This window comes from Brienomyrus brachyistius, chromosome 6 (assembly GCF_023856365.1).
Source record: "Brienomyrus brachyistius isolate T26 chromosome 6, BBRACH_0.4, whole genome shotgun sequence".
Classification (NCBI taxonomy): domain Eukaryota; kingdom Metazoa; phylum Chordata; class Actinopteri; order Osteoglossiformes; family Mormyridae; genus Brienomyrus; species Brienomyrus brachyistius.
In genome coordinates, this window is record NC_064538.1 from 29,427,189 (window position 1) to 29,446,807 (window position 19,619).

General features: G+C 38.9%; 1 protein-coding gene across 2 annotated transcripts in view; it reads right to left on the reverse strand.

Annotated features, from left to right (window-relative positions):
- Positions 1-19,619, reverse strand: part of cntn3a.1 (contactin 3a, tandem duplicate 1) — a 153,617-nt gene that overhangs the window by 120,263 nt on the left and 13,735 nt on the right. For both annotated transcript variants that reach the window (XM_049016174.1, XM_049016173.1), the window contains exon 2: positions 16,227-16,363. In XM_049016174.1, coding sequence (XP_048872131.1) covers positions 16,227-16,287 — 61 coding nt within the window. In that variant the 5' untranslated portion in view covers positions 16,288-16,363. The remainder of the gene's footprint in view (positions 1-16,226; positions 16,364-19,619) is intronic.

Consider the following 19,619-nt stretch of genomic DNA (forward strand, 5'->3'; position numbering starts at 1 on the left):
GTATGTGACATCAAGAATCACCTTCAATCGCGACAAGCTCATGAATATCACAGAATCTGTTCCTTCGGATTTTGTTACCATGTTTTGTGTGATAAAGATGATTTACCAGTTTTCACTGACTGGGATTAAGGATGCTGGCTGGCAGGTGTACTTCTATGGTCAGCTACCGGGACCGACAGGCAGATGCTCTGGCTCGCTGGAGAGGGTTTCTGCACTGCAATGCCAACAATCTGTGTCTCGAACGTCCGCTCTTTCATTAAAAAGATGGGCAACTTAGGGCTACTCATCAGGACTGTGCCCATATTTCTGCATTCTGTTCACATGCTTGGTCACCAAATACTCTGAGCAGATTTCAACAATGCGCTGTGCGGAAAATCACGCGGTAGCGGCATGTGAATATTTACTAACACGTGGTATACTGATGTTTCCCACATTATCTATTTCTTCTGCTGACTTAGAAGCTCCTTTCATTGCAAGCCATCTTATCTGGCCAGAGAATTTCGCTCAATTATTCTGGTTGAAATGGACATTTCTCCTAGTGGAAACGCTCAGTGTGCACAGAGACCGCTGACTGATTACATTCATGATCTGGAAAAAAATTTGCCAAGTATTGTTATTTTTATCATTGGGGGTTTTAATCACAGTAACAAAACACAATCTGCTCAAATACCATCATTTGATCAGCTGCCCCACTCAAAAGGACAGAATTTGGACCCCTTCTACGCCATTTCCCTTGTGAATCCCTCTCATGCCCAGCTATAAATGGAAACTTGAGTAGCTCTTTGCAGAAACGTACCAACTTCAAACAGAAGAGCCCCTAAGCCTCGCCGCCCTTCACCTAGATCCAACCAGCTCAATAAGTTTCACTGTCAGATTGACAATGACAGTCAATGTAAAAGCCCATCATGACCTGAACTACACGCCATCTCCACAGCTTCTTTCCTGTAGTCATTCAGCTTCTTAGTGAACTCACCTAGCATCCCAATAATCCCATCACCCAGGTGCAATCCATTCACCCAGGCATAACTCCCCTCTTCCCATGTCTAGACATTTCTCTCCATTATCTATTTGCACTGCTTCAGTAAATTTGTGCTACAGTGAACAATAGTTGTTGCTTCTGTACTACTTCAGTTTATCGATCTGTTCTGCATCTTGCTTTTAGACATCTTTGCACTGTGTGTTTTCTGTAAATTTATATGTTCTATTGGATAATTTTGTATCATGTATATTGTACAGTGAAGTATTTCTGTTAAATGTCATAGAATATTTTCCCATACTTCACGTTTGGCTCTGAACCACATTAAATTATTATGTTTGTACATACTGGCAATAAATTATTCTGTGGTCTATTCTACTTAACGAAATGCTGAACATATCGTGACCCATTCTGTATAATGGGTCACTTTTTTTCCAACCTGTTCATGTAGTAAAATGTTCTGTAAGTGTCATTAATGATTATCCAACCTAACACATATGCCTTTTAATTAAAGACAGACTAATAAAAGGACACACAAGAGAATTAAGAATGAACATGTATAGTTTCCATTTTCCTTTTGCAGTTTTCATAAGTGACCATTCAGTAAAAGATGGTTCATTAACATAGTATATTCCACTGAGCTTGGATAGTAGCCATAGACATTATAAAATGTATATGTTATAAAAAATTCATAAAAGGCATTTGGCTACATATGATTAAATTCAAGTTTAGCAGAAATAAATGCAAAAAGGAGGGAGATGTGCTCTTCATGTGGCTGAGGAAAGGGCGCAAGTTACTATTACGATTCTTCCGGCAGTCACTTGAAATATTAATACATGTAAGACTGACTTTTATTAGCAAAACCCCTTTGGCTGCAGTTCAGCCTTTAATGAAGCCCGGTATGAATTGCACTTTAAAATAATATCAGCTTCCTTTTGTGTTTTGCCTCAACATATATTTGAGCTGACTTTCCAAAGATGGCCGCGGGTGAAGAGACTCCAAGTGGAACGGGGAGCACTGACATTGTGGACTGAGCCATAAAACAAAGCATCAATCTCTCATTCTTTGAGGACCTGACAAAAATAATCCCAGCCTTCGATATATTCATAATAAGCACTACAATGAAATGAGACCGTGTGCATCTTTAACGGTGCTGTATTCAGGCCAAACTATTCCCTTGCTCTCTTCCTGAGTGTATAGCGAAGCCCTCAATGTAATAATCTACCACCCTTATTGACTCAATAAAATGCGACAATGAGCACGACAATGCACCCGAGTCTCCTGACGTAAGGCTGTCACATGGAAGCTCAGAAACATGTCACACGCTTCACTAGTCAGCTGCTTCGACATCTCACATCCATGAATCTTATGAAATAAGAAGTATCCTAAGAAAAAGTACAAGAAACTGTTATATTTCATTAGGGTTAGGGTTGACTAAAACTGACTGAAACTGTTATACTTTAATATAGACGCCAGTAATTTTTTAAACAACACACTGTTATGGCAGCAGGCCATGGCGCTGGTAGGAAAAGAGGGTGACAATCCACTTCGCAGCTCCAAGACAACACAAGGAGTTTATTAACCAAAGATAAAAAACATATACTCAGACATATTGTATTCGACTACATACAAAAACTCACTGGGGAAAAGAACTAAGGCAGGAACTTAAATACATAAACCAAACTGAGCTAACAAGGATGCAGGAGTAAACCATTAACAAGACAACCAATCAAAAAGAACACACAGTAGCAAGCAAGAGGCATTATCTAGTAATACAAGGCTTTTACAGAATTTAAAGGTACAAAAACAAAAGCAGAACCTAACACAAGGAGGATGGACCATGGGTGGGAGAAGTAAGACAGAAAATAAACACCAGGAAAATCATAATCTGAAACTACAAACACTAAGGACAACAAAAGTCAAACAAGAAACCAAAAATACGTGAGACTTGAGCAGGGTTCAACCCTCCCCCTAAAGACGAAGAGGGACAGGCTGGCTAGCATGAGCTACTGGCCAAATGGGAGAAGATATCCATCCATCCATTTTCCAAACCGCTTATCCTACTGGGTCGTGGGGGATCCGGAGCCTATCCCGGAAGCAATGGGCATGAGGCAGGGAACAACCCAGGATGGGGGGCCAGCCCATCGCAGGGCACACTCACATACCATTCACTCACACATGCACTTCTACGGGCAATTTAGCAAGTCCAATTAGCCTCAGCATGTCTTTGGACTGTGGGGGGAAACTGGAGTATCCGGAGGAAACCCCACGACGACATGGGGAGAACATGCAAACTCCACACACATGTAACCCAGGCGGAGACTCGAACCTGGGTCCCAGAGGTGTCAGGAAACAGTGCTAACCACTGCACCACCATGCCGCCCCTGGGAGAAGATATAATAATATTATTTTTAGTAATTGCTAAATATTAAAACTGACTTCATGCCTCCCCCAACTTGCTCTTTAGAGAGTAAGCTGGCTGTGAAGGGCAGCCACCTGTTATGGTGTGCAGGGAGCTGGGGGTTAAGTGCCTTGCTCAAAGACCTGCAGATGTTCTGAGGCTGGGTTTGAACGGTTAACCTTCTGATTACAGGCACATAGACTTAGCCGACCGAGCCACATGCTGCCCCCTAAAGGGTTGGGTTGAAGAGGCACCAACCCTAACAGACACTGTATTATCTGCCACCACTGGTTAGACCTTAAGGTCTCCATTTTCCTTTATCGAAGCCCTGTTATTTTTCTTTTTTATATTGCTTGCACAGAAAAAGGATTTTGCAGGTTTAAGTGTCTATCAGCAGGAGCTTGTCTCAGCATCTGCCTGGCCACATGCAGTCCTGTTATCCTTCACTATATGTGCTTGGTGCACTTGGTTCCAAGAGAAAAATCAGGAGTTAAACAGCAGATTCAGATTTTACATATTTTTCAAGGTAAAATATATAGAGGTAATAATATATAGATCTGTGGTGGGAGTGTTTTATTACGGCACTTTTTTCCTGATACAATTATGAAGAATGTATGCCATCCATCCATATTCCATACCTGCTTAATTAACTTTTGGCCATAAAAATACAGTAAAACTGCGCAGCTGACATGTCTGAAGCATAGGTGTCGTAGTGTCCAGAATTCCTGATTATGAAGTCATGTGAACAGGATGGGTGGTTTCTATACTCCCAGCCTTAGAGTTGCCTTTGGAACGTCTCTATATTATACCCATGCCCTCAAAGTCAATGCTAGTGATGTAGTCAAGACCACCTAAACCAAGACCAAGTGATTACCAAGACCACAGTGCATCGAGATAAGACCAAGACCAAGTGAGGGTGAGACCGAGACATGACCAAGACCAAGGAAGGGTGAGACCAAAATAAGACCAAGACCAAGGCTGGGCAAGACGGAGACAAGGCCAAGACAAAGGCAGGGCAGGACCAGATCAAGATCAGAAACAGACTACATAACATAACACACTATAAAATGTGGAGCGTAGGCACCATCTTGGACCTAAGCAATATGGCCTAAAATTTGTGTCATGGTATAATTTGAACCATGTACGTTTTTTTCTTAAAATTTCAATATAAATGCTTCTGTACAAATGTAACATTTTTTTTCAAATAAGACGCACCTTATTGGTTGCATTTTAATTTTGAAGCAGGATGTTTTACACTCAATCACAGTACTTCGTTAACAACCAAATGAATATTAAACCGCCGTGATAAATTTTGGGGCGTTCTGATGAGTGGTCTTGACTCGTCTTGAAATAAAACCTCAAGTCCTCTATATCCGGGACCGAAGCAAAACCCAGTCAAAATAAAGTAAATTTTGAGATGAGACCAAGACCGCAAAAAAGGGGTCTCAAGAAGAGTACTACAACACCAGTCAATGCACAATGTAGATGTTCGAAAAAAATAATTAAAACATCATTTTAACAAATTTACTGTAAAAAGTAAGTTCTTAAAATTGAATGATTTATTTTTAAAAAGCGCCACTCCCAACATACTTGCTTCAAAGTGCTTCATTTCCACATAGGCAAATACAAACACACACACACACAAATCCAAAATACCTAGAAAGAAACAATCAAAAAGCCTTAGGTTGGACATTCAGAGGGAAGAACCTCTAAACTGTCTATAGCCAACTGGCTACCCCCCCAGGGAATGAAAACCAAAGTTCAGTTAATGCCCAAATACTGGCAGGTATGTAGGTTCAGCTGCTGCAGTTCCTTCTGCCAAAAGACTAAACGACTATACAGTCTTTAGTCAAAACAAATGCACAGCTGAACAATGAATATAGGGCCTGTGTCCAACATTTTATACCTCGGTAAATCTCATCGCAGACTTCATTTCACCATTGACTTCTAAAACATGTAGTAGTTTTCTGCTCGCAGTACCAGTATTTCATATTCCAAGAGCATGGCATGGAAGATGGGACTGAAGAGACAATTAAAAAAATTAAATCCTAATAATGTGAACATGGAGGTTAACAAGGTAGGGAATCCGGCCTGACCATGGCTGAAAGACTATGAAGGTCCCTCACGTTCCTTCTGTTAATTAGAGATTATATGCTGCTTTTTTAACATCCTGTTTCACTGGCAGTATGTTATGAGAGCTCTGTTCACACGGCAATACCGCTTATTAATGAAGAAGCCAGTGCTGTAAATGCAGGATAATGAGAAGAAATGGCTTCCCCATGGCTCTCCCAGAGGGCTTTTCCAATATGATGCAAACATTGTGAAATTTTCCTCACTGTTATTTGTAGGTGTGTGATACAGACACTGGGGAAGAAAAAAAAACTTATTATACAGTCAGTCATTTACCTCTCTCACACTCACTATATGAGATTCAATTTTCAGCAATGTTCTATCTTTCTATAATCATATTCAACAGATTTCTCTTTAGATAAACTACTCAGGATGCAAATTAATATCAGGTCACATCCTTGCTTTTCAGATACAACTTTTTATGTTGGAAACTTCAGTAACATTCTAAGGTCTATTTGATCACCGGTTCATCTGGACACCAATGGCCCCTAGCCTGAAGCATTTAAAAAGTGACCTTGGTTGTGCAGGATCTGAGCCTGCAGATCGATTCATTCCTCTGTTCAGAGGATTCCACCACCCCTTTTTCTTGGGCAGGACTGAACAAAAGCCAGATTGAAAAGGCTCAGAGTCTCTGAATCTGGCTTCCCACGCAGCCCTGCCCATTCTCCTGGATGAATGGCACCTCAAGGCATCTGACATAACTTGGCCTCCCATCGTGGTCTCCTGCCCAGTGGGACAAATAAAGCAGCATATACCTGTGCATCAGAAATGCTCTCGCTCCTTTAAAGTGTCCGGAGACGGGTTATGTGGCATGTCAGCACGCACAGTTCTATAACACATACTGCAAGTAAGGCTGTGCTGACCAAAATCTCATACCCTGATACGAAATATATGTATCACTACTGCACCTTATCTCTGGATTTTTTTCTAAAGATCAGCTGCTGTGCAATTTGGACAAAATTTGGCAAATAAAATGGAGCGAAGTCACAAACGTTACGAGAACCACAAATGCTTGAAACCATTTCAGTTGTACAAATTGCTCTGTGTTTTTGTGGATATGGTTTTATGCAATACAAATAAAAGTACATATTTATGGATAGTGATATATTTGTGATTTTTTTTCTACAGATCAGCCTTGGTATGTATTGGAGAAAAATACGCAAATAAATAGGAAGGATTTCACAAATGTAACGTGATACACAAACAGACAGGAAGTGATCCACAAATATGCAAAACCCTTTTCACGAGTGCAAATCACTCCATATTTTTGTGGATATGATTTTACACAACACATTCAATAGCCCAACTGTCTTGCTTAACGCCACTGGTGGTAAACGGACAGTGAAATTATTAATAAAAGCATTTAAAAACACATAATATTATAGTTACGTGGTTTGCATTGTTCCCACAGTTTAATTCTTGAAACACACTTTACATGGCATTTCTGTATTATTTAGGTTTATCCCTGCGGTCACATTGCAGCAAATAGCAAATGGGTGAATGTAGTGTTATCGCAAAGCTATCGTGAGGGAACGCAAAACTATTTCAAAAATTATTTTCCCACCCTGACCTCATAGGGGCTCTGTAGTAGTACGAACTATACAAGAATCTGCAAATAAATAGGAGGGAAGTCACAAATAAAACGATCCAGAAATTGGCAGGATGTGTTCCACAAATGTGCAAAAGATGTTTTATGTGTACAAATCACTCTCTATTTGATATCTAATACGATATTGCACAACAAAAAAATTGAAATACACATTTGTGGATAGTTAATTGTGAAGCATCAAACTAATATGTGGGTTGTAAATAATGAAGTCCAATAAAAACTTCCAATCAAGTGCCACATCCCTTTGCGTGGCGTGCAGCATTGCAAACCACCATCCAGCAATGTAGTTTGTGACACCACAAAATAAATGATAGAGCATAATATGAAACAATAGACGTTTTTATTTCATCATCCGATATATATCGTTATATCGCACAGCCCTAATTGGAAGCTACCGATACAGAGTGAATCATTATGAAGTGTCTTTATAGGCTGCTGTGGCACCAAGTGATGCTAGAACAACCTTAGTGTGTCTTGTTAGTGTCAATGTGTCTGGACAACAACAATATTGCCTCAGGCTGCGGCTATTATAAAATATGCAGTAAGTGCACAAATATCTACAGGATAAAACTTTATAGTGCAGATTATGAGGTTTGTTGGTTACGGTAAGCTGCCTTTTCCCTCATACAGAAAAAGTATTAAAAGCAACCAACCAGCACTTCAGATCATTTTGTGATGCATTGTGAAAAAACCAATTGTATGTATAAATGCAATTAAAATATGCTATTGATACACAAGAAATATAACAAATGTTGCTAGTTTGAGACTGAACATGGTTTTACAATACTTCAATATAAGTTATAGCACAGCTTCATTCTGTAGAAAATCTCCAAATTCATCTGGTGTTGTTGCCTTGCCCCAATGGCCTTTTCCAGACACAAAGATGCAGTGTACCGAAGGACCATTGACCACACAGTGTCTACTGAAAGAAACTGGTGCTGGCTGACTCTTGGATCTGCAAGCTGCTGTGCAATGATGCACATGACTCCGCTCTGACAGTCTTCCCCCGGAGCTACCAGGGATGGGGCATAAATGCTCTTTGATGCTGGAATGGAAACGCATCTCAGCTTTAATGGCAGGTGACAGAAAAGAATCACCTGACATTATCTTAGTGTGATTATCAAAAATCCAAGATGCAAAGAACATGGAGAGAGAAGAGCCAAGCTGATGTTTGACTTGTATCCCAAAGACGGCCTCTTTGCCTTTAAACACATTGTCCCATATCTAGCCAGTGAGCGTTCCAGTTTTTGGAAAAATACAGCACACCCTGTACCAGCTTAAGTATTTATCCTCTAATACAGCATCTACTGTAGGAAAGTTCTTAGAGTAAGCAACCAGAAATTGGCTAACACTGACAGAACCGAGGAAAATTCTCAAATCCGTCATACATCATCCTTCATGCAACCCACTGCGTTTACCAGCTCACAAAGAGAGCTCTGTTTTATTTGTCTATTTCTCTTTAATTGATGAAAACATTATGCATGTACTCTTTAATTAGAGGAAAAAAACAATTAGAAATGAAATAGCTCATTTAGTTGTGCACGTGCACAATGACAATAATGTTGATAATGACTTTGAATGAGGCATGTTCTGCTAATACGTTTGGACCTTTCATTCCTGCTGTGTTCTACTCCTGTGTTAGAGTACTGGAACTGCTTCATGATGCACGCCTGCCCAGTACTGACGCCACATCGTAAGCTTCTGTTAAAGCCACACAGTTGCTGATGGAAGTCAAGTGAGCATGCAGGGTACAAAACAAGTGATGTCCAGGTACATGTTTTGCTCAATTGTTTTCTAAATCGCTGCATCATTTTCTGTGTAACAGTGAGGCTCACCCCTACTTTGCCTTTTCACAGGAAACCTTGCCTTTATCTCCCGTTTTATTCAGATAAAAGGGCTGACTTTAGCATGCCAATTCGCTGAAGCGCTTCGGCAAAATCACAAGCATTATCACCAATGCTGAGAGAGGAATATCTTTGTATTGAAAGTCATTTAAAAGTTAAAAAAGTAAAAACCTGTTTACTTGTGAATGCAGACACATAGATGCAGCAAGCAAAAGCACGTGGAGAACGCATAGCTAATGAAATAACATATCCATACACATCAGGCGGTAACAACTAATTGATAATGATCGATAATGAATTTGGCAATGGCAATGAATTTTGTCTTCGGTTGGTTGCATTTTTTCTGTTTGCATAATTTGAGTATGACATAACCACCTAGCAATGTTAACAGTGGTGTGTTAAGCCCAGTCAATACTTCACCTATTCATGTGCCGCTACAGTCTGTTTATGGTTGTGTAGGCAGACTCTTGTGTACATATTATATTTGTCTGTGGGTACAATTGGTTGCAGTTGGTGCCTGTATACAGTAATGGTATTCCACCAGATCATAACAGGGCTGCAACAAACACAAATGCAAGCAGTGTAGTGAAATGATGAAACTTTTATGAAGTTTCAAAGTTGTTACTTGGCTCAAATGGTATTATAGTAATATGGTATTACCTGTATTACCCCCCTTGCCCCCCCAGGGAAATTTAATCGCCTAGTCTTCAAAGTGCTGCAATCAATATAATCGTTAGCAACTAAAAATGTCGGATACTGCGCATGTTTGTTTTTATACCACTATTGATAGAGATTTTATATACTGAGTTTTTATTACAACTGTGGCTTAAAAATATCTCTTGAAGATTTTTAAATAAAACATTTGCACTTTTCTTTAAACTGTGTTTTGGCACAGTTAATCAATTAGTTGTTTTTCGCAGCCCAAAGAAGGCCTCTTTTGATTACGATTAATCGATTATCAAACTAGTTGTTTTTTGCAGCCCAGCATTCAATGCATACAAGTACAGAAAAACAGGGCACCTGCATATACAAAAACACAGATACCCAAAATTTATTTGTGTAACATGCTGCAACCTGATAGCCCTGTGATTCTTATTTTAATGATGCATCTTCATCTGCAGTATCTCCAGTTACACCTCATGGATAAACTGCTGAATCTGTTTTGTTACCTGCCATGTATACTGTAGTAATCTTAAATGAGAATCACTCATCATACATTATTCTTGTAAATTACAGTTACATTGGAACCCGCTTATAGTGATCACGTTTGTCTGGGAGAAATTGATCACTATAAGCGGATAATCGTTATAAATGATTATTTCTTCTTCTTTATGTCTCAGGCAGATTACTACCTAATAGACATTTGTATATTTATTACATGAATATAAGGTAGTTATACAGCGCTTTTTCACAATGTTACATTGTATCAAATCGCTTATCATTGTTTCGCTGCTACATCGCGGTGGCTTGTTTTTGGTGGTTTATTATAAGCTTTGATGAGTCTATATTTGTCATTGAGGGAAAATGACTTTCATTTTCCTATCATGTTTTCTATGCACACATAATTAGCCTCAGGTAGCTAGCCAGAAGCAGACGGGTTAGGATGATCTAAGTAAAGAAGAAAAAAACAATTACCACATTTATAATTTTTTCCATATGTTGTCACGTTTAAAAACACCCAAAATGAACACTGTAAGCAGACTACCTGATTACTATAAACAAATTATTTAAAGAGTATTGGTACAGGAATGATTCTGTCACAAGCTTTTTGATCATTATAAGTGGTTTCCACTGGATTATACATATCACTCTTATACTCCAAACAAATTTTTTAAAATCCTGGAGAGAAAGTTTATAATGTTAACCAAAATTGTCTGATACAGTATATAGTATAATGAAGCCATTGATCTTAACCAGTGTCCCTGGAATTACAAAAACAGCAGTTATCTATCACTATATCGGGTATGAGAAGTCTTTTCTGTTTCAACGTCAAATATGGCGATGCTGTATTTGATCAAAATGTTCAATTTTGGTCTCATTTGACCACAGCACCTTTGTCCAGCAATAATTTAAATGACCTCTGGCAAATTGCAAGCATTTGCTTCTGTGTCATGGGGTCAGAAAAGGCTTTCTTTTCAAAACCCTTCTAAAGAGCCTGAGCTGATGGAGGTGGCGGCTGATGGTGCTGTTTGAAACCCTGTGACCCCAAGACTCCATCAAGACTTGAAATTCTTTCACAGTGATTCTTGGGATTTTTTTTTTTGCTCTCCTTACCACCCGCCTTTCTATTCTGAAGGGAAAAATGCATTTGCATCCTCTGCCTGTCAGATTTTCAAAGGTTCCAAACTCTATACATTTCTGAGTAATTGCTGCCCCAGTGCTCAGTGGTATATTTAATCTTTTGTTGATTTTCTTCTAGTCATTACCAGATTTATGAATGTCTACGACCATCTGCCTCTTCTGAACTGCCAGTTCTTTTGTTTTCTTCATGGTACTGGATAACAAAGAGATTCTGCATCATTTTTATACCCTAGTGAAACAGGAAGTGATATAATGACATAATAAAGTTCCTTAAAAGTTAAATGAACTTAAATAAAGAGAATTCATTCCTGGTTTAAATTTGGTAGATTTCATTTACAGTAATCTCTAGGGGCACCATTAATTATGAAATCTTTATTTGGAAACTGATTTTTAATTAAATGAATAAATAATTTTGGTTGGTTCCAATGAAACATTAATAACGTTTGATATTTCTTGAATCTTGGTAGTTTGGGTTTTTCCTCTATAATTTTATCTTTTTTACTATTTTTAGTGTATTCCCACTCACAGGGTGCCAGTAATCCTGTATATAATGCAAAAGAGCTATGTACTGCTGACTGTGCTATGTGGCTGTTCCATATACTGTATATATAGTGACAGTGCTGTGTAAAAGTTTGGGCACCCCTCTGAGGCTGCATGATAATTTGCTTTGTCTTCATAAGAGAAGATCACAGCAATATGCCATTTTTGTTCTAGAGAAATGTAGACAACATCAAGACAATATCAGACCATAATTCTCACTATAGAATTATTGAGCTGTAAAAAATAAACTAAAATGGCATATGTAAAAGTTTGGGCATTAATTGCATTAAAGACTTGTAGTCATTCAATGCTGACAGGTTGCAGCACAAAATTGATTAGAATCGCTCATTAGACCTTAAACTATAAAGACAGATGCAAACAATCATGAAAATGGTTATTTAACATAGGTAATTGCTAGTTGTCCTTATCCTTGGTTCTCTGTTAGAGTGGCGACATGGGAACCTCTAAAGAACTCTCTGCTGATCTCAAAATTAAGATAATTAAGATCATTATGAATTAGAAGAAGGATCACAAAGGTTTGCACTGTCTGTTTGTTTGTTTCAGTCAGGAATGTAGTTAGGAAATGGAATGTCAGGGTAACAGTCCTTGTGAAGTAAAGAAAAATATCTGAAAGGCACAGGCGAAGGCTGGTTAGAATGGTCACAGACAAACCACAGACCACCTCCAAAGGGCTACAACAACATCTGGCTGATGATTGTGCATCGTTCCACAGTCCAGTGCACTTTGCATGGGAACAGCTCAGTGGAAGAGTGATGCACAAAAAGCCTTTTCTAAATATTCACCATAAGAAGAGTCACATGAGGTATGCAAAATTGCATCTGGACAAGCGAGAAACATTTTGGAAAAAAATACTGGGGAAAGATAAGATTAAGGTAGAGTTACTTGGTTACAACCAGAGGCGCTATTCCTGGTGGAAAAAAAAAAAGCATACAGCATTCCAGGAGAAGAACCTGCTGCCTATTGCAACATTTGGTGCAGGGTCCATTATGTTATGGGACTGTGTGGCTAGCACAAGTACTAGAAACCTTGCTAAAGTTAAAGAGTCTGTTGAATGTTTCAGTAGGACAATGATCCAAAGCACCATTCAAAATCTACCAAGGAATTCATGCAGAGGCACAAGTACAATGTTCTAGAACGGCCATCCCAGTCAAACCTGACTGAACTGGAGGCATTTTGTATGGAAGAATGGTGCAAAATACAACCAGCCAGCCATTGTCGGTGGCTATATGAGACTGCTACAGGCTGTTATTTCACTACTGAAATGTTGCTGTTCCCATAAGGTATAAAATATGTTTAAATGAAGCTGCTGCATCAAAAGCTTAGCAAGTTATAAAATGATAGTGATTTTTTTAGCAGGGATACCCAAACTTTTACATTGCATTGTGTATGTGTGTGTGTTTGTGCATACACAATATATATTTATGATATACACAAACAGACATATTTTTGCAACCATTCCATATAAGGTTATTTCTGCTTACAGACTGAATGTTAAATACCACTTACCATAGTCATAGTCATTTAATAAAATAAAATGGGATGTGCAAAAGTTTGGGCATTAATTAATAATTAATTGCATTAATAAATGCATAATAAATTAATTATGCAAGCAAAGTCGTAGGTATCAAATCATATATTACACTTGTTTTGAGAACCTCCCATGCTGATATCTATTACCTATGTAATACATCGACTTAACATGTGACACTAAGTCATTCAAGTATCAGTATGGGACTACCTTAAATTCATCACGCCTAGTGTATAGTATCCCTATATCAAACTTATTCCATTCTGCCTCTAATAGAAAGCACAGATTAATTAGATATGGAGCGAAAAGGTTCCATGAGTTGGGTTTGCCTATGGAAGCCCTTGTAGGAGGCTTTACCCATGATTGAAGAACTTTCATTTACCAACTAGCTAACGACCTGTTAGGCTAATAACTCGAACTTTGCTGCCCATATCTATATCACGAAGCCTACATACATGAGAACGTTAGGCTTAGTGTACATTCATGCAGTCATGAGGACAATTATAATTATGGTTGAGTAATATACATGCGTTGGAGAAAACTGTTCGCTTTTGATTTGCATGACGCTGGCTCCCTCTTGATATTGTAGGCATTTGACTTTAATATGAAAATAAAAAAATAATGACAACCAGAAATTTTGCAAAAGATCCTGCAGGACTTTTTCTTAGGTTCATTATCCTGAAGGAATATCTGCAGCAGTCCGGCACAAAAATAGATTTTCAGGTGGAATTACTCTCGTGATGGTGAGCATAATGATGGTGGGAACATTTCAGTTAAAATTACCACCAATGATACATAAAAAGAAGCATATCCAAATCTAATGAAGCTTTGGAGATACAAGATCATTTTCACATGAAAGCTTTGATGTAGGGCACTATTTTGTGGATGTCAGAAGAAAGCTCTGTTTATCCCCACTTCTACAGTCAAAGTGGCTTTCGGTAAGCACAGGCTTGTCAAACCAGAACAAACACAAAATGATTCTTAACTCACACGCAACGCGAATAGCCAGCACTAGTAGCAGGTGGCATGCTGTGATGGAGGCGTCTCAGTGGTACTGCTACGGCCTCAATCTTCTAAAGTTGTGATTCTGATTCCTGCCCCAACGAGGCTTTCACATGTTTTTCCAGTCCAATAGTTCTGTATTTTTCCTTATATGATTCAAAGAAGGCAAATTAGAAGGGCTAGTGTTTCTTTGACTGGTTTCCAGTGCTCTCTAGGATAGGCTCTAGGGTCTCCACAGTCCTGCTTTGAAAGTGGCTACGGATGGAGGGAAGGAAAAATGGATGTAGGGATAGATGGATCGATGGACCATAAGAGAGGGTACCAACTGCTGGTCTGAAGTTAAGCCGGAACCACCCTGAAATGCTGATTTATGTAAAATTTCTCCAGAAAATAATACACTTCTTAACTATTAGGGCCCCTCCCATTGCAGGCACATGCTGGTGTGTATGCCAGTGTCCGCACACATCCTCAAATGAAGTAAATTAGCCACTCAGTGAGGTGATGGCAGCGCTGCTTGTAAACCCTCTTCTAAAAGGTTCAGAAGAAAGACATATCTATAAAACACACACCTAAAGTTTGCTTTGTTTAGTGGCCATGCTGCTCCATATCACAGGGGTCACGTGCTATGAGCAAAAAGCAGCCTGTCCTGACAAAAAGGACACTGTTCTGAACAAGTAATCTCCTAGCATTACAAATGTGGCTACTCAGGCATTTGTCTTTGCAGAGTACAGAAAGAGCATGTTAAAGGGAACAATGGCAAAATCCATCCAACTGTAACATATGGGAGACATTGCTCATTAATTTCCCTTTCTTCATCTCAATAGCTCAATAAGGATAATGCCTCTTTTATCAAACATTTACAGCCATCAGACTCTTGTTCAAGTCTGACCCTGCTGCTTTGTAAGTGAGAAAAATTAAACTGCCTCATCAAACACGATCAATGATAGGCCCCATGTAAGACATCCATTGCTTCAGTGAGGATATCAATGCAGCCTTACTGTAAATTAATGACAGTTACTTCAAATCCTGGATATGGGCTTTTTTTGCATACTTGCAACCTCTGTCTCCTTTCCACCGTATGTTAATTAAAGATTAAGCTTTTTGGTGATTCTTTTTTGCCAGGCTTAGAAAAAGGAGGAGGATTGATGTCTATGTGGGCAAGTCCCAATTAGCTGGTATTAGACAAGAAATGACTCAAACGACTCTCAGCCAGCCTTAAAGGTTGTTCAAGATTTTCTTTCAAAAATAATATACTGCCAGCCAATCCCAAGTATTGCTACAGGCTCTTGCAAGTACCGAAATGAGAGCTGGTTTTCCTGGATGCTCCATGAGTTTATGTACACCGTAGCCTTTGTATAAATAAAAATTTGGGGCAACACTTAGAGAAGTAACTACAGTCAAGGTGAGAAACAATACCAGTAGGCTACACTGCTTGGTAAAAACTGCAAGTTTTAGCTCAACATCTACAGGTAAAATAAAATAGAAAAAATAATAAGTGCAGTGTTTCTTTTCAGGTAGTCGTGAGTAGAGGCAAAGCCAGCAGAAAGTACTGCTGCTCTCTTCAGTGTGTCAAATTTTTGAAGAAATTCTCCCTGCTATAAAAATTGGATAAATGCCTAAATGTAAAGGTAAAAGGGGAGTAAGGGTACATTTCACTGCATTCATGTGGATTTTAAAGAGAATGTGTTCTTCATGCTGTTATCTTGGAATAGACGTAGAGAGGCAGTATTTATTCTAAAGTGTACTCTAAACTCAGATGGGCTTTAAAAGTTTAACCACCAAGATAAACTGAAGAAAATACACAAGGATGCAAAGTACACAAAAGACTGTCAAGAGCTTGCGTGTATATAATAACTTCTTATTAAGGCACTTACCAACAAGGTACCCCATGAGTGGCTGCAGCACCAGTAGTTTCCATAGCAACATCATCTTCATTGTCTGTGTTCAAAGTGGTCTCACATCCAATCAGGAGACTATGAAATCCTGTTTGCACGTCCTTAAACCCTTTCGTCTGAAGAGAAAAGGTGGAAAAGATCCCATGAGACTTGAAGTCATTCATTTTTTAATTTAGAAGGGCAAAACTCATCAGCCAAGACTCACACGTAGCGTGTTTTGCTGCAACTAAGAGTGTGAGACACTATGTCTAATAATAATTCAGAGAAATTGTTTTCACTCACAGTGCATGTTAATAACTGAATAAGCCATGACCAGAAAAAACATTAAAGTTGACAAACTCTAAATCCTGATCCATATTATGTTAGTTATCAAGGATTTCACACATTTCACATATGTACTCCTGGTGTAAGGCACTCGTATCATAATAACCAATCACTGCAGTGACTTGTGTAAACAAACACACGCACACACACCTGATGTGTTTTTCCCTCCTTCATTCAGAGGCTTTACCATATAATTAGTGCTCAAACTCCAAAGACTCATTTGGGTCATCTGGACAGTAATTTCCTCTGTGCTCCAGGTCACATGCCGAGCAGTAAAGGAGTGAAAATCGATGCAATTCTGAAGTAACATCCTTAAGCATTGCTTTTAAAATACTGACTTATTGTTTGCCCTGTGGACCTAGACAGTTCAATAATAGAATATGGGTGCTTCTATTGATGGCAGCCTGCTTAAAACAAGAAATATGACAAAAGTTTTTATTTATCTTATTATGTTTTAACTACTTCACTAACACTAACTTTGGGTGTCATGGTAATTCAGAGACTAGTTCTGTTTGGGGTTTTGAATTCTGCTTATCCTGTGTGCGTTTCATGAATACTGTATATTACATAGCAGGGACCAAAAGCCATGTCTGAGCGTGGGTGTTTGCATGCTCTCCCGATACTGTGTGCAGTTAGCCTAACTAGCATCTTAGAATTGCCCATAGTGTGCATGCGTGCATGCGACCACAATGAGGAAATGACACATGTACCCCAGCCTTGTTCCCTATGAGACTGGCATAGACAGGCAAGTATCATGGAGAGCGAGGCTGGCAAGGTCAGGCAAATATGTGCAGTGGAGCTGTAACAGGAAAACAAAGGCAGTTTTTCTGTATGGTTTTGTACAAATGTGTCTAATGTTGGAACATAGCCTACTTGGTGCAACTAACAGGGTGGTATACTGACAAATGTTGTATTAAAAACAAAAATAAACGAAAACAAATAAATATTTTCAAACATTTTGCTGTCCACTTTAGACCTATTTACTCATAATATTGATTCCAGAACATTTTTAACTAGTAAAGTGATCCACCGCTATATTGCAGATTTTTCCCCAATGCAACACAGTTCTCTGCGATATGTGTGTATAATACATATTATAATTATTATTATGTTACTCATATCCTTAGCCTGACATCCACATATCATATGTGTTTACAAAGTGTGTTTAAAGTTTACATGTGTTTAAAGCATGTGGGAGGGGTATTTCAAGGCTTAAATTATAAAAAAAAGTATGTTTATTTATATGGTCTTAATATATCGCGGATTTCGCACATGTGATATATTGAACACAAAAGCTGATGTGTAAATGAACAATCGAAATGTTTTATGCCAAATAAATTCTTAAATGAACAGCTGCAGTGAAATCTAACCCCTAATAGCATAATGTGGCATATTCATGAATTCAGTAACATCTTGCAGAAATAAAGTGATTTGTATAAAAAATATGCATATTAAAGCTCACAAATGCTCATTATAACCACTTGTGTATGAACTTCATAACCTGAAAAACTGTTTCATTTTTTTCAGTCACAAAACAATGAAATACCAAACTCCACGTTGAAAGCTGACTGCACGTTGAAAGCTGTTTTTCTCATTTAATATGGTCGTACACCATTTTTGGACACTTCTTTGAAACTTGTCACACCTTTGAAGAAATTACTTTTATCAGCTTGGAGAACATGTGCGGAACTGGGGGATCTGAACATACTTAAGGAAAAGACTATATGCTACACCAGAGCTGCCAGACAGCAGATTTTGTGAATATGATTGTTCTTTGGATGCTCGTATGTTGCGCTTACTGGGCCTTGAGCAGTCTTATTAGGTTCTCACTTTGTTAATAGCTATATGTGTAGCTGTGCAGCTGCTGTATCTCGTTATGTTATAAAACATAAGCGTTATATTTAATCAAAAATGATAAATCTCTGAACTAAAGTGAATTTCAAAGCAATTCCCCTGTTATTGGATAGCCATCCAATCACGCAGCAGATGCAACCCCTGCTGAGTCACTGTGGAGACCCCTCGCACTCCCACTTGACACCTGCACATTTCACGCTCCATTCACATGTGCCAATATCTTGCCTTTACTTCCTGCTGTTTTTCCCATGGTTCTGCCCACTACCTGCTCCGTAAAACACACAGGAAATGCTCTTCAGCAGCAGATTGCTCCGGGGCTGAGTGCATCATGGGAACTACAGGATTTCTCTGAGAAAATTAAACAAAAAAAAAGAATAACAGCCACTGCTCCTCTGATCTGGCAGGCAGCACGGAGCCTTGCATCCCCTCCGCGGGGGAACGCGGTGGGCCGTCTCTTGTTAGGGAGAAGGGATCCAGCTGGGACTAATTGGGGAGAGGATCCCTGACAGCATGTTGTGAGCGGGATAGGTGACATTCTGCTGTAACAGATCACAGAATCGGGCACTTTTTCTCTGTTTTTTGCTTTTTTTTCTTCTGTAATGTGGGGTTAAATGAAAACAAGGCACAGGGTGAACTACAAAACATTAACGTTACAAAGCTTCAAAAATGATGTGCAGGGAAAACAAACAAAGCCACACAGAGCTAGTCATGACAACAAGACAAAGTGGAAGATTCAAATAAAAAGGTACTGTGTATCATCTTTCACCCTGGTCTTGTGACGTAAATGCATCAGCCTTTACATACTAATTAAATCCTTTCCTTTTGTAAGTGTGAGAGGGGCTAAACACAGACTGACCACTTATTTAATTGGTTTTAGGTGAAAATCCTGGATGATCTATACCCCCCCACACACTCAGATAAAAGGACACGCTACAGAATTTTAACTTTTCAGAATTTATTATTGATTTTCTTTGGTTGCACGTCCAGAGTCTGCCAACTGCAGAAATAGCCTATGGACTAGATGAACAGATTGTCGACCGAAAAACAAAGCACACAAAATAATTAATCTCAGACTCTGTTACACTGTAGAAGGCATGTCTTGGTTGGTGCAAAGATCATGCGTGAAATGAACACATGAAGGGGGATAATAAGGAGAAAAGGAGAAGGCGACTCCCTCCAAAATTTATCAACTTA